This window comes from Protomyctophum bolini (genome assembly GCF_963924005.1).
Source record: "Protomyctophum bolini genome assembly, chromosome: 1".
Lineage (NCBI taxonomy): Eukaryota > Metazoa > Chordata > Actinopteri > Myctophiformes > Myctophidae > Protomyctophum > Protomyctophum bolini.
The window spans coordinates 44,440,916-44,457,121 of NC_137862.1; the positions used below are offsets into that span (position 1 = coordinate 44,440,916).

The 16,206-nt window shown below is 44.1% G+C and overlaps 1 protein-coding gene across 3 annotated transcripts in view; it reads left to right on the forward strand.

Moving 5' to 3' along the window:
• nfatc3a (nuclear factor of activated T cells 3a) overlaps window positions 1-16,206 on the forward strand; it is a 102,688-nt gene that overhangs the window by 5,035 nt on the left and 81,447 nt on the right. Inside the window, exon 1 of one of the 3 annotated variants that reach the window (XM_080759341.1) lies at window positions 1,429-2,199. The exons of 1 other annotated variant lie outside the window; for it this stretch is intronic. In XM_080759341.1, coding sequence (XP_080615467.1) covers window positions 2,178-2,199 — 22 coding nt within the window. In that variant the 5' untranslated portion in view covers window positions 1,429-2,177. Of the gene's footprint in view, window positions 1-1,428; window positions 2,200-8,132; window positions 8,243-16,206 lie in introns of those variants that run through there. One more of the 3 variants, XM_080759342.1, reaches the window with a different exon arrangement.

A 16,206-nucleotide genomic window follows, 5' to 3' on the forward strand; every position in this document is an offset into this window, starting at 1 on the left:
GACCTTAGACATATTCCTCCCGTTCTTATTGGAACATTGGGCGACGGGTCCCCTCCATTTGCTCTGGTCTCTGGTGACCCTTCTTGCTCCGTGCCAGCTGACACCCATCTGGCTTAGGTCTTCCTTGGCTGTCTGTCTTCATGTCTTCTTTGGCCTCCCCCTCTTCCTCTTTCCACCTTCTGGCATCCAGTCCATTGCCACACTTGCCGGTCTCTCTCTTGGCAGTCGGGGTACGTGCCCAGCCATTCTCCTTCTCCTTTCAAAGACGATGTCAGACAGTGGTGCTGTCACCCCGTTGGTGTTGTGGTCTCTAAGGGTTAGGTACTGTCGAGTTAGACTGGGCTAAACCTCCCCACATACCTGTTCAGTTTCACTGGAAATCAAAAGGATTTATTATGGAAGGCATACTTTGTAATTAAAGTTAAGCCCTTGACTGTTTTATCATAAGGATTTTATTATCAGTAGTCTTGAATTGATTGGTTGCATTGTTGGCAATCCTTTCTGAATACAAAGTTTGTTTTCACTATGTGTTTACTATGCTTGTGGTTAGTGCTACCAGTTAGCTTCAGCAAGGAATGCTAACAATGCAAACGGAGTGGGTCTTGACATCGTGGCAATGTGGCATGGTGCATGCATGGTGCAACTTAGGGAGAGAACAGTAAAGTTCTCACATTAGAACCTCTACTATTCAGAGGCTTGCTGAGTGACTGAAGTGTGTGTATGGCGGCTGTACTTACAAAGAGCCGGAGAGACTGTTACTGTTACTGGGAAAAAAGGGGGGGCGGGAAGAAAACACGTAATGGCAATTATTGCCATCGTAATATAGAGCTATAATTTAACACTTATTTTAACCACAAATATCACTTCCAGCCCCCTTTTTAATAACTACATCAATCAAATCCCCTCATTGATTTTCTTTTTGCCGTCTCTTCTCATCTTCTCATCATGATCAAGGGGGTCAATTAAATGGGTCTCACATTAATATTGTCACACTCACACACACACACATTACAAACACTGTGAAGTGGTCCCATAGTCCTTAAAAGCACCTCTTAGCCCAGCTGTGGAAGAGCAGCTACTGTGAAGTGGTGGCTAGAGTGGAAGAATTAGCCAATGGCGAGTTAAGGTTACGTGGGTTATAAGCGACGGCCTCATTGGATGGAAGAGGCGGTATGTGGTGGTGGTGGAGGGGGGGGGGGGGGGTGAATGCCCACTCTCTGGATCCATAGCCGAGGTGTCTGGCCGTCTGCCCAGACATGCCATGTGGGGTTCAGATGGCGTGTTGGAATGAAAGAAGAGAGGAGAGGGGAGCAGGCTGACTCCCCCCCTGCTGCCAAGAAGAACATGAACACAAACACCAACACAATTCTCCTGCTCGTGCACTGTAGACAGCCTACTGTACTGTAGCTCTTGTTTGTTTGTTTTCGTGAACTTTCTTTTCTCCTGCGCCTATATCACTTTAGTTTTGGCGCTGGGTTGGTCGTTCTCTAAGTGGTCCACATGTCAGCCTTGAGCACATGGAATGGAAGTCACCCTACCATCCGGGTCGGCTGAGGCTTCTTTCCATTTTTCTCTCTGCTTCCTTGTGATGTGAGGGAGACCACCATTGACATCAGAGAGACTGATCTAGGCTAATGAAATCTCCAGATGCCAGCAGCAGTCACCGCCACCGCCACAGACCACCGCGTAACTAGAGTCAGGTTTGATTCGGCTGTGTGCTGCTGCAGCGTCACTGTTATTGTTATCTCAAACCCCACAGGAATGCCCTGTTCTGGGTTGTCATATTGCTAACTTGCTGAGCCACAGACGCAAAAAAGAAGAAGACAAGAAAATAAGAAAAGTTAATGAAACTGTCCAAGTGCCGTCTCGTCGGGGACAGAGAAATCTACCCCCTGTGTCCTTGCTTTAAGCGGTTGTCTCAGTCCTCTCAGTCGTTGTCGTGGGAAAGACTGAAATTACATCGCTCTCATGGTGGACTATTTTGAGCTCCCAGAGAGAGTGGCAGAGGGTAGGCAGCAGGTTGTAGGAGCGCCCCTCTCGTCCCAGAGCATCTGAAGCCCACCGTCTGCTTCTTCTTTACACACATTTTTCTCTTACCGGAAAGAAGAGGAAGAAGAAAAATAAAATAAAAAGGTTTTGTCGTCCCTGACGGGAGAGAGACAGAGGGGAGTGTAAGAATGCTGTGTGCCAAGTCACCAGGTTAGTGGGGCGGCAATACCAGACAATGGCCAGGTGTTCTGTGTGTGGTTGTGTGTGTGTGTGTGTGTGTGTGTGTGTGTGTGTGTGTGTGAGAGAGAGAGAGAGAGAGAGTCTAGACTTGGACAAGGGGTGGGGGATCACCACTCAAGAAGAGCAGCTGTCATTAAGTTACAGGCTGTCCTCCTGAAGTGTGTCAGGATTCAGGAGCAATTATGGGTTGAGCTAATGCAGAAGTAGTAGAAGTACTCCATTGATATGTATTTATGTGGATAATTAAATGATTAAACGCAACCCGTCCTTATGTTCAAGGTTAAATCTGCTCATGACCTACTTGGACGTGTGTCTGTCTATATATCGTTTCACATGCTATATGTATATCACTTATACTCCCAGTTGGCAGTTGCCCAGTGAACTGCAATGTTTTGACTGAGCTCCACTCTTTTAAGGAGAGAGCACTATTTAAAGAAGTGAACGCAGACTTTGACATTTAGCACAGCCAGTGTCTGCGCACTGTGTTAACCTAGTTGTGTCAGCTATAAGGCAGTGGGTTTAATAGAGCTGGGGACTGTGAGGAGGAGGAGGGGTCAGAGAGAGAGAGAGAGAGAGAGGGAGGGAAAGGGAAAGGGAGAGAGAGAATGAATGACTGAGAGAAGATGTAACCGAGAGAGGGAGAGGGTCAAGCAGCCATCCCTGGTTTGCGTACCACATGTGGGGCTTGGATCTCAAGGCCTGTGCCCCCTAGCCCCGCTGAAGTAGGCCTACAAGTGGGGATCCTATAGGCCAGGTCTCCCTGCACGATGAGAGAGATGTTTGTTTCCCTGGGGCGAGACACAAGCAGCTATGCGTGGCATCTGTCTAGTTTAATTTTAGTGTAACTTAAACTAGCACTGGCAACATACCAGCAGCCGCATTATAGACCAAAGATAAAGCTGTTGAACTCTTGCATTTAGTTTGATTTTATTTTTTCGTTCTCCCCCCTGTCGCCCTTTCTGCTGAGAGGTGGGGGGGGGCGCCAGGCTTAGGGACGCTTTGGGTCCCGGTTTATTTTAGGCCAGTCCTCAAAGCCAGGTTTCAGTCAAGTTAATGCTCGCTTATTGGCACTTCTGCCATGTGCGGTTTATTCCTGACCTACTCCCGTGATGGACAACGTGATTGACACTACAGTTAACCCCGTGGTGGACAACCCAAAATTAAATTAGAGATAATGTGAACATATTAGCCATATTCTCCTTGGTGTCCCTATTTTGGGCATGTCATTATAGCCATGATGAAGCGTTATAAATGCCTCAAAAGTAGCATGTCTATGTATGCGCTCACAATGCGTAGCCATGCGGCTCGTTGTGGCTATTTGTGAATAGCCGAAGTATAAAAATAGAGCTCCAAGTGGTTAAGAATGTTATTTAGATTAGCTTGTTGTTTAGGTTTGATGTTTACATATAGTTGAAATATGGAGCCCGATTATGATTAGCTGTGTAGAGTCTACAGCTTATCCTAATGTCTGCAGTGTAGACAGTCTGAGACGGAGAAGAGAATGGATTATGTTGACTCATCATCCGTATGGGAGACAGACCGACTGTGTTGCACCTGAGACATTTAAATAGACTTAGCAATGGTTGCTCACGTTTGAGGGGAAACCCCATACAGGTCTCTCTGAGTTCATTTAGTCTGGTTTGACCTTTTTAAATGAGAATCAAGGATCATAATCGTTCACATTTTATTTTTATGTGAACGATTATAATATTATTGCAAAAAATATTTGGAGTTTCCTCACTATAGGGCATGCAGGATTTTTCTTATCCAATTATTCTATCAATTACTTTTTCAGTATATCAAAATGACAGTGCATTTAAAAAAAGAATGTTTAAATATCAAAGAATGGACATATGGACGTATTTAATTTTTTATTAGATTAGATTTATTTTGGGGATGAGACACGCATGCATGCACACGCGCACACGCGACTGTGCCATCTCTACTGATTTCTGTCCCACTGATGGGTGCTTTCCCCTGCACATGATTTCCTGCTGGGTTTGCGCGTGTGTGTGTGTGTGTGTGTGTGTGTGTGTGTGTGTGTGTGTGTGTGTGTTGCTGTGATCACAGTCTGTGATAGCACCATCTTCTTCTTGGAAGCTGGTCTCCTTAAACGGAGCAGAGGGAATTACTAACCCTGGGACACCACGCAACTTCCTTCCTTCCTTTTCACATGATCCCTGTGTCCCCCCCCCCCCCCCAACACACACACACACACACACACACACACACACACACACTTCTAACTGTGCTCTGGCTACAGTTTGGGTTTGATTTGCTGGGGGGATTGCATGGGGGAGGGAGCTTTCGATATCCCTCCCTATGGTCATTCATTTTTTTATCTCTGGTGGGGATATGTTTTGACTCTGCTTCTGGTCAGACTGAATTATCAACACATTTCCTTTGGGGAATTCTAGACTGTATGACTGTCTACAATAATGGTAAATTATATGTAAACCATTTCTCAATAAGAAAAAGGTCAAAACAGCAGATTATTTTATTTTCACTGAGGCTACCCATCCTGATTGTATAGTTAACTGGTATGTGTGTATGCTGGAGGGGAGGGCGGGTGGCTGTTCTTTTTTTAGACACAGTATATATATACGCCCTTAAGTGTGTCTTGGGGAATAGTTTAATAATAACGCTGTCATTGCCAACTAGACTTTTTCGAGGTGATGACACTACTGTCTGCGGAGTCTCACAGTGCTTGGGTGACTGTTTGACAAGCCAAAGCCCTTCAGATCAGATGCTCCGCGTCACATAACTTCACATGATGTCCGATAAGTCTGCTCTGTTCTGCCTGTGAACTGTCCTAAACCCTTTGTAGTTGACGCACTTCGTGCAGCCGCCTGGAACGTGTTGCCGCGGGGCAAGGTGACGGAGGACGCGGCCTGAGACTTGTCTGCTCTGAGACTTGTAAGGCTTTTAACTAAGGCCACAAGCACAAATCAGATGTTTAGCCTATCCAGATTGGAATCCGAATCCGATCCGGTGTGAACAGCAAAAAAGTTTTAACGAGAACCACGTGTTGTGAGTTTGTAGATCTGTTATTTTGGGAGAGTGACGTCGCCAGTACTGCCTTCAGTATGTTGTTACATTGTTACCAATTACCATAGCAACCAATGCAACAAATTCGACATCACTTGCAACAGTCAGTCCTACATGGCAGATTTGTCTCTCTAAACAAAGGGGTACTGAAACACACAAGTCATGATGCTGATATCTGTCCGACTCCGACGTCCGTAAAGTTTTTTAACAACTTTAGTTCCCGCCGTAAAATATGCTCAAAAGACACTCGGGAGTTGCGAGATGTTTTTTCCTATTTTGTACGACAAAGAATGGAAAGTGGAAGGTTACTACAGGCTTGCTAATGAATGCATTTTTTGTGTACTATGGTGAATTTCTAGAGACAGATTATATGTGAGTTGAGTTGAAAATGATGGGCGGGACGCCGACCAGAGGGTTTGTTGTGCTGATGTAACTGAGCTGAGAGCCACGCGCATGCTGACATCCCAGATCCACCTGCTGATAATACTGACAGAACCACGGCATTCTCATGTTTCATTCTTCCGCTTTCTTTCAGACACTATACACTTGAGGTCACAGACGTACATACACTTGAGACCCCCATCTCTTTCTTCCTCTCTGTCCGCCACCTCTCTCCCCTCCCTCACTCTCCCCACCCCCCCCCCCCCCCCCACCCCCTCTCTCTCTCTCTCTATCTCTCTCGCTGGGTTCCAGCAGGCTGTCAGGTCTGACAGATTGTTTAAATGTCACCCGGCTAGCAGTAGCTTGTGACGTTATCTGCCCTGGGTTACTGAAACTGCGAACTGCCTTGGAGGACACTATGCCATAGCCCTGTAAACTCTTTGATATTAGCTCGGCTCCCATCTTCCCATGCGCTCTGTCTATGTCTCTCTCTCTCTCTCTCAACTCTCCCCCATCTCTCTCCAAAAGCACAAATGAAATCATGAGCATACTTTTCATTCTGATGAGTCAGATGTTTCAACATAAATGCAACATATTATGTTTGTTACATTGTGAGTGTATGTCTGCTACTTTGACATTGGCACTATGAACAAGGACGCATGTGTGTCACCGGGCATTTAGTTCAGGTGACCATTCGGCACTCTGTGTTTATCCCATAATGTTATCACGGCATGCGATAGTTAATTAGGAGCTTAATTTAGCAGGCTGGCATATGTTAATGTTGGCTTGCACCCCCATTGTCAGAACTCTGCTGGCCGGTGGCTCTGCCATTTGACGTCACAGGAAGGCTTTGTGTGACGCAAGCACCTTGAGACCACATTACCACCGAATGGAAGGAAAAATCCTGTGGTGAATTTGAACAGAGTTGAACCACTTTCTTAAACCCCTATTTTAATGCTTTGCTGCTATAACCCACTCACAGCGCAATGCACTGTGATCTTATAGATCACATTTCCCCTATTGAATTATTCTTATGACAATTCTTGCCATATAATAACAGCTGAAACATGACACCAGGTTGGAAGTGGTTAATCTGGACCAATCTGAGAAGCCATTCTGTAAAAGTAACACACACACACACACACACACACACACAACAAGGGGAAGGGAGCTGCTAAGCTAGTACCTGGTAAGATTGTAACCATCCTCTCAACAAATGATAAAACAATGGTATACCTATTGTGTTCACTGTTTACTGTTTAGTACAGAATGCAGCTAGTATTCTATATACTGTATATATTCACTGTGTCAGGAGTTGGCAACCAACTCTTTTTGATCAACCAATTCTAATTCACCCTTTGTCGACAAGTTCCGCCCGTGGTTGTGCCCCGCTTCGCATAAACAAGGCGGAACCAGGGGGGGGAACAAGGCAGAAAGAGCCTGCTGGTTAGTCAGTCAGGGACCAATCAGAACGCTGACAAAGGGTGAATTAGTAGCCTATAATAAGACATGCAATCAATGGTGGTCTAAATCGACTGACACTGCGATCACGGCAAGCGACCATGTGCCCAAATAGTTTTCCCACCCCTGTCAAAAGCAGTATAGTGCTGACGACATCACTGAGAATGTCAATTTCTTTTAGAACATTCTAGGCCTTAGTGTTAATATTAAGTACTCAAAAGATGATTTGTTGGAGACGCTACTGTCAGTCCTGCATCTTGCCTGACTTGGCAGAGATGTAAAGAGTGACTAAAGCAACTGCACGTTGGAGTTAACAAGTATACGTTTTGGCTGCGAATAGCATTCTCACATTCCTGTTGGATTTATATTCCCTTTGAGTACCCCCCCCCCCCCCCCCCCACTCCCGAGACATCCAAAGTGTATTCAACTGCTCGTACCACAGCCTGTCGTCCTGTGAGGTGTAGGCCTACTTGATTTATCCTTAAGATTCTTAAACAACCACAAACGTGATCAAAACACTTAAGACAAACCATGTGCTCATTTGTTGGCTGCTTCACAGCGCCACGGTTCACAGTATACTGTACAGAGTATCCTAACACGGGGTCAATTCAGGTGCATCTGTACGTGTGCGTGCGTGTGTAACCACATGTGTATTCTATATTTAATTGTGTTGTTATAAGCTCAACACATCTCACGTTGTGAGATTGTACAGTTGCTCTTTTCACAATTTTCGAGCATCAACCATACGGACATTTCAGGTGCCGTGTGCTGTGTGTGTGTGTGTGTGTCTATCCCAAATGCATCGATTTCTGAGCAGTATCATACGGTATACCATTTTAGCAAGCACCATTACATTTACAGTAGGCACGTGGCATGAGGGCATTATATATTTTAATATTTTGTAATAGTCCTCCGCTGCGATGTGTGTGTGTGTGTGTGTGTGTGCCAGTAGCAGCACTGGAGGAGGATGGCTGAAAGAGGAGACGTGGTCAAACACAAAGCGGCTGTAAGCAGAGCCGTTCTAATCAAGCTGCGTCGGCGCACAAAGGGAACCCTGGCTTAGGTTACCCAGCCGCCTTTACAACGCAACGCACACGGCTGCTCTGCCTTGTGTGGATGACAGGTAGACGCATGCACGCCTGCACGTACAGCAGCACACGCATTCACACACACACACACACACACACACACACACACACACACACACACACACACACACACACACACACATTTGTATTAGTAAGTATACTGTATATGTTGTGAGGACATCAACATCTTAATACACATATTTCATGAATGCTGTTGTTTTTTGTTCGTGTCATTTTTAAGCCTAAAACTAAAGCAAAAACAAAGAGGTAGATCTACTGTGAGCTTGTAGATCGGATAAATCAGGCAACCCTGAGCCCTAAACCTAACCTTTAATGAGTGCCGTGATCCCCCCCCCCTAAAACATGATCATCAGGTACTATGATTATACTAAGTAGACTTATTAAGTAAGTAGGCTATAGAAAGAAGTGACAGATATATTTCATAATTATATAGTTTAAATTAAATCTTTTTTTTTTTTTTTTGCAGAAATAGCAGATCTACAAGCTTACGACACACACATTGTGAGCAAATAGATCTGCTATTTCTGCTATATATATGTATATTTTTCAAGTCGCTCTGTAAAATGGTGGTGTACAATGCCTAAATTGCAAATTGTAAATGGAACCTCAGGTGCCTGCAGTCTGTGACTGCTATGCAGGCAGGAGTGATTTTCTCAGCTATTATTACCTTAGGTACAGCAAAGCCTCTTAAAGATCTTTATTTAACTAGATTGGCCACTTGATTTGTATGGGTGCTTAATGCTGCATTTATACATTTAAGTCATACGATGGTTTTTCCCACTGAAAATAGCCAATCTACAAGCTCACAACTTATTATAGCTCATTATAGGCTAAATGCTCCAAACATTTTCAAAACAATCACAAGATATTTTTGTAGATCTTTATTCTCAGAAATATTTGGGTAAATTATTTGGAAATTTTCAAAGAAATTCTAAAATAGCTTCCTTCAAGCAACAGCAATAGCCTAAATAATGTTAAACATCCACAATTAGGTCCCGTCAGTGATACGGTTTTGGCTTTCAGGTGTTATTTTTTTGCCTTTTGTTACATGGCGTATAGTTGAATCCACTGTATCCACTCTGTGAAGCTGATTCGTTTTGTAGATACAGGCAGCTGTGGTATATGTATATATGGAATGGCTTGGTTAGATTAAATCTCTGGCCTATAGGCTGCTGGTGACGCTCCTGCCTGGCCTGACATGGAGTTTGATGTTGCGGCTCTGGTGCTGTGTCAGGTTATCTGATATGTCCCCAACAGCCTGGGGGCTGATGTTGATTTCTGCTTCTCTCTGGGACAAAGGGACCGATGGGGTGATGTTTACGCCAGCTCCCCCCAGGACAGCTGACTCCAAACACTGCCACCCAGTTCTCTTCTCTTCTCTTCTCTTCTCTTCTCTTCTCTTCTCTTCTCTTCTCTTCTCTTCTCTTCTCTTCTCTTCTCTTCTCTTCTCTTCTCCTCTCCTCTCCTCTCCTCTCCTCATTACAGTTAAACCATGCCAACAAAGGGCACACCTCCTGCTTTTAGCTAGCAGCAATGTCATCCTACGTTGCTATTGTTGCTATTCACAGCTAAAGATAGATTTATATTGAAACAGAACACATTGAGAGTTTGCCAATCTTTTTTCGTGGGGTGCTTGGTGCTACAAAATCCATGTGGTTCATTCATTATGTAGGAGGCACTGGATTTTGGTTGAGCTGAATTTTCACCTAGCGCTCTCCTCCCCTCTCCTAGCAGGTGGCTATGGCCTGGCTCTGATAAGGGGCTTTCCCACTCCCCTACCCCCATGTCTCTAGGGTTTTAGGTGGCAGGCTAATCTAATCTTATCTTGGCGAGACTAGTGCTATAGGTATCCTGACCTAGCCTCAACTCACCCTAGCCTCACGCACATAGCATCAGCACCTCCGATCTTAATATAGGTCACTTACAGGGTTCAAACTCTATTTTCTTAGCAATTATTCTATTGATTACTTTTTTGTTATTAATATAAAAATCTAAAATCTATAAAATCTATTATATATATTTTTTATAATCGACTAAATCGATTAGTCTGATTAACCACTTAAGCCATATTATATACTTGAATACAGAAGGCACTGGAGCAACTCAGATGATTGGAGCCTTTTTATTTTGATAGCAGGGTACAAAGCAGTGAAAGCACAGATGTCTGATTACATCTTCGTCAAGTCATATTATATTTTTTAACAATGTCTTTTTGTGGTAGGAAAAAAGTATTGGTTCGTTTTTTAAGTGATCAATTAGTTTGATTAACCGTTGCACCCCTAGAATAGTAGCAAAATAGTGAGTGTGATATTTAAAAATATTCACTTTTAATAACATGACCAAAATAGGCCGGGACGCCAGGTAGAAAGTGGTTAACAGGTATTCTGTGCTGTGAATAGTTAGTCAGTTAGTTTAATTTATTGTCCACGTGTGGAAAATTGTCTTCGGTCTCAGCAACAACAGTAACAACACTTACACAATTATGTTCATGGCAAAAATGCAGGACAACAGTGGCAAATTCATTAAAAAAAAATCTAGCAATATATAGACTGTTTCCATGATATGTTTGCTCACTCTAAAGGAGTTGAGCTTGCGTAATAGGTGGAGGCGTTGGTTACAAGTTAAACAAATCTGGTCAGTATTTTCACTGAAGTGTGGGACTGAAAGGAAAGGATGGATGAGGGAGAGAGAGAGAGAGATGTAGTCTGATTTGTTTCTCAAATATGACATTTAGGACAGACTGTCCACACTGTTATTTACAAGTGATCAGATTGGATTTTTGTATTCAGACATCGTCGACCGATCTACATTGGTTGCTGTGGTAACAACATAATGACATACATACATGCGCATGACGGTATGAGTAATGCTTAATCTATGACGCTGTTGCTTGTCGAAATGAGCAGATATGCTTGTAGATCCATCATTTTTGATGAGCAACACCATCATAGTAAAGTATAAGGGCCCTATCTTGGGTCAGAGACACTAAATCCGTAATTTTGGGATTTAGCACTGCATAAGAGGCTCCGTAAAATGTTCTATCTTGTGCCACAGCCTAAATCCTTAAAACACCTCCACTGCCCGTTTATGCATAGGTGTGGTTTTGGCATTACAATAATCACCAACCAATCACCGTGCCACATGTCATTGCCTATAGAGCGTCACAGTCTCCACCTCCTTTCATGACGACGCCAGGCTCAGGAAATTAATCCCAGATTCCCAATGAATTTTTCCCATAGACATTTCAAAAAGTATTTACACCTTTTAAGCGTCGTACGAAGCCAACTCGAGTCGTGACAAATCATGACAACAAACACAATATGTTGGACCAAACAAATAATTACAAAGAAGAAAAACAACAAAAATAAGTGTTTTCTACTTTCTGATTCTTTGTTTAGCCCAAAACATTGTGTTTATTGTCATGATTTGTCACGACAAGAGTTGGCTTTGCCCGCGGCGTAAACGTCTTTAAATAAATGCTTTCTGAAAAGTCTATGAGGAAAATGAACAGGGATTTATTTTACGGGTCTCTCGAGGGGGCGGGACTGCGACGCTCTATAAGAGATCCATTATAGATAACCCATTATGACAAGTGATATCTTGCCTTACACTATGGCCCATGGAAGAGCGACGTGTTACCACATTTAGTTGACACCAAATGTATCATCTATGTGTTAGTGATTAACTGATTATGGGGCATTTTATATTATTGTAATCCATTAAATGGTTGCTGAACGGCACAATGAACTTACAATGAACGGCACAAATCAAATAACGTATTTGATTAGACACAAGGAATTGACTCTGGTGATTATAGTAAAATTACAATCACAGAGATTTGTGGAGAATTTAGATAAAACGAGATCTGAGCTGTGAATGTTCTGCAATATTGTGCGCCGAGGCAGCTTCAACTCAGAAGCACAATCAAGCGGAATTTGCATTACGGGTGGTTTGAGGAGGCGCTTTCTGTTCTGCTAAACCTTTGTGTGCAAGATAGCAAATATAGTGAAAGCGCATCAACACGCCTACAGACACCGCCACCCACAAATAAAGGTGTCAGCATAATGTATAGTAGTGTGGCCACAACCCACAAGATACCGTTTACGGATAATGGAAGCTCGTAAATGCATAATTCACGGATTGTGGTTAATGCTGGCGGGTATATCATGGTACACGATATTGCCCTAAGTGTCTGTGTGTCCAGACTGAGACATCTTTTAGAAATCAGATTACATTTCAAAATCAAACCTGATTTGTCAAAATCTATTAGTGTTTTCACAGTTGACAAAACCAAATAATAACCAATGGATAGACAAAGATTTGGGCCGCCAGACTGAACACAGGCAGACAGACAGACAGACAGACAGACAGGCTGAGTCAGTGTATGTGAGTCAGTGTATGTGACATAACATAAAAGTGAACATCTCGCAGCGCAGCAGACATGTGAGTAAGGGGGCGTGGCTGTCTGACCTGGCCGGCAGACGCTGTTCTAATCAGCTAACTGAGGAGTCAGGGTGGGTGGGAGGAGTTGATGGAACGTAACTCATCTATGTCAAAGCCAAAGGCACGCCATCAACGCCATCCCATCTCACATTCTCCCTCCAGCTTTCTTTGTGTTCTTTCATTATTATCTGCCCCAGCAGTACGACCTAGTGCTGGTTGCCTATAGTGTTCTAAGTATACCCTTGAGCAGACCACTGTTGAGTCCTGTACGTAGATTCTGGGAGATGTGAGATTGTTGTAATACCGTGAGCGTTGGTTGACTACTTTTTCTCCCCCGCTAGTTCCAGTGATCAATGGATTATGGTCATCCTATTTCGGTATACGGTCCTTGAGCAAGACACTGAACCCCTAATTGCTCCCGATGAGTACGTTGGTGCCTTGCGGGGTTTCCTCCTCCGTCGGTGTATACATGAATGTGTGCAATATACAAATGCACCATTTATACCGGCATTATTGTTATTTATTTTAGCATTTAGTTTAGAATATTTTCAAAAGAATGTTCACAGATTTGACAAGAATAGGGTAAATATCAGAGCTACAAGCTCACAAGGTGTCACAATGCGTCACAAGAACGTCATTGTCACGTCACAGGTTTACAGGTGTATTTTGCTAGCAAACAATAGAGAAAGAAAAAACAAAGAAAACGGGTCATATCCTACTGTGTAAAGCATGCATCGCAGACGCCCCAAGGAGTGCGATGCCTGACCTTGAGTCGTCTGGATAGGCCAATCTGCCCATGTATGGGCATGCACCTGTCTCATATATATTCCTTGGTGATGTCACAGTACACCACGATGTGATCTATAACAGATAGACAGAGGGGTAGATAGTAGATACTGTATTCATACCCAAGGGAGTTATTCAAGCAGGCGGACACAGACCACAGACATGGCACACTCACAAGGTGAGCTGGCCACTCAGGTCTTGGAGGAGCTGGCAGGGGAACACGGGTGGCAGGTGGACGTTGGCGAAGCACCTCCCACAGCCGGGGCGTATTATCAGATCATGGCGGCGTACAGGGCCATGGAGGAGAACCCGGGGGACATTAACCCGGGCGTGGAGTTTGACCAAGCCGTGCCACCAGCCAGTGAGCATCTGATAAACAGCCTGCCGCACACGACCATCCGTGACTCCGGGGAGGACTCCTGTCCGATCTGCTACGGCGAATACGTTCAAGGGGACGCGAGCACTCGTTTGCCTTGCAACCACGATTTCCACAGACGCTGCATCGCCTCGTGGCTCCAAAAGTCTGCCACGTGCCCAGTGTGTCGCCACGTCTTGGCAGGGCACGGCCCCGTGCCCCAGGCCAGGGCCCCTAACCACTTATGGGCACGGTTGATTTTTTAATACTCTTTTGGCCAAGTTTCCGTCAGCTTCAAGACCGTACTTGTCTCCTCACCGAAGACCTGAGAGAGTGATGTGCTGAGTGGGACGTCTGTTAGACTGGCAGTTGTGGAACTGCCAGAACTGAAGTGTGGAAATGCTGTCTAGATCATTGCTGTCGGGCAGAAACCATGTTTAAAGTTAAACCAATGTTTTTTTTTCTCGTAAATGAATGCCCTTTGTCTTTGTCCACTGTCACTGAAATGGAACCGTTCCAGGCCCATATAGCTTCTCAAGGACCGCTGGTGGTCCACAGACCGTACGTTGAGAACCAGTGATCTGCAGTATAATACTAGAAGGGGCACTTCATCTCGGAAGCTCTTCACACAAGTGGCTGAAATGGGACACTCCCCAAACACACACACACACACACACACACACACACACACACACACACTTAGTAGTGAACCATTTTAATGAACAGAGAGCTTGTCAAGGGCACAATAATTGATGTCAGGTCCGCCTCACTCATTTACAAATGCATCTCATCAAAGCATCAAACAACACATAAATTGTTTCTCCCTTTTTTACGCAACTCACGGCCTGTCCGTAATAAGACTGGAATATTTATGGATGGTCTCTCGTCCGCATGCTAATTCCACTCTAATTGAAGATGCCTGCCTAAATTATTCCCTTGGATATGAGTTTTTAATAGGCTGCGTGGATGCAAGTGTCTCACCCGTGTTCCCATGCAAATTGACACTTTCGTAAGCATACTATTGAAGGAATTGTTTATGGTAATTTCGAAAAGAAAATGAATTCCCACACACACTGGATCACGTCTGCATTGGATCAATAGATCAACATTTTGATCACATGTGCGACCGAAACGTTAAAAACACTTAAACCTCCTATACTATTTGTATATAGCTGACAACGTCTCGCAACCCGGCGGCACGTTTTCAGCGTGTTGATCTGCTACCGCTCAAACGTGAGGCTTTGTGTGTATGTCTTCTCTGTGATAAATAGCACCGCTCACTTCACACGAGTGTGATTCTTTTTTTGTTTTAACTTTTTGGATCTACACAAGACGCCAGGTGCAGCCCTGGGTCTTGTTTGACGTCTGTATCTTTACCCTGTATATCCGAGCAGTTCTCTACAAATAATATCCCATAAGTCCTGATTTACACCGCGTTACGCAGAACGTCTACAAGCTCATGAGGCGTTTCCACCTTTTTAGAGCGGCTATTTTCAGCACGTGACACCGCACAACGAAGCATAAACCAAGCCCAACTCAATGTGAGGCTCCTGTACGGTTCAATCACGTGTGAGACTATACTGTAGCAAGAGGACAATTAAGGCTTTGATGTGCACCCTCCTGTATTATAGTGTGTATGCCATGCGTAACATATTCAATTCAATCTTTATTGCAGACTCAGGGGAATCCATATCACAGTACAGAATAACAATAGATAAGAAGTAATAAAATAGAAATACATATACAATAAAAAGAGTTCCACCATGTTCAGTTTCGAACATACAGACACGTTCGCCAATGGTTCCACAGTCTGGAGGAGAACCTGACAGAACTTCGTATTGGGTTAGTAATGACATCAATGATGTCATTTAATGACTCAGATACACATAAATCTATACATGACATTGCGTAGCACAGCAGAGCAGGTGGGGACCCCAACACTGACGAACATTTGACTTGCACTGGAGCTTCTTGGAGCTCTCAGTAGCAGCCTCATGCAGTCAATGTAGGCCACTGTCAAATGTCTGATACTGGCTTGCTTGTAATGACACCACAGGTGGGCGGTGTACAGGGGTGTACAAAATGATTTAAAAAGTGAAATCTTCACCGGTACTGAGCAGTGCACATGCAAAATATTCTACACCGCATGTTTCCTTGCGCATACAGCTTACATACTATAACAAGTACTGCCCTCCCGACTTGAAACCTATCTTAGTTACGTCAACATCAACAGCCAATTAGGGACCATCGAGGACAGGCCTATACATACCATACTATACATACTGTACATACGCAGCAGCCCACAGTACTCGCGTGCTCTGCTTGCGCAAGTAATAAATACAGGTTACTGTATATAAGGTTATAAAATGTGTGCAGTGTGTCTACATACAAAAC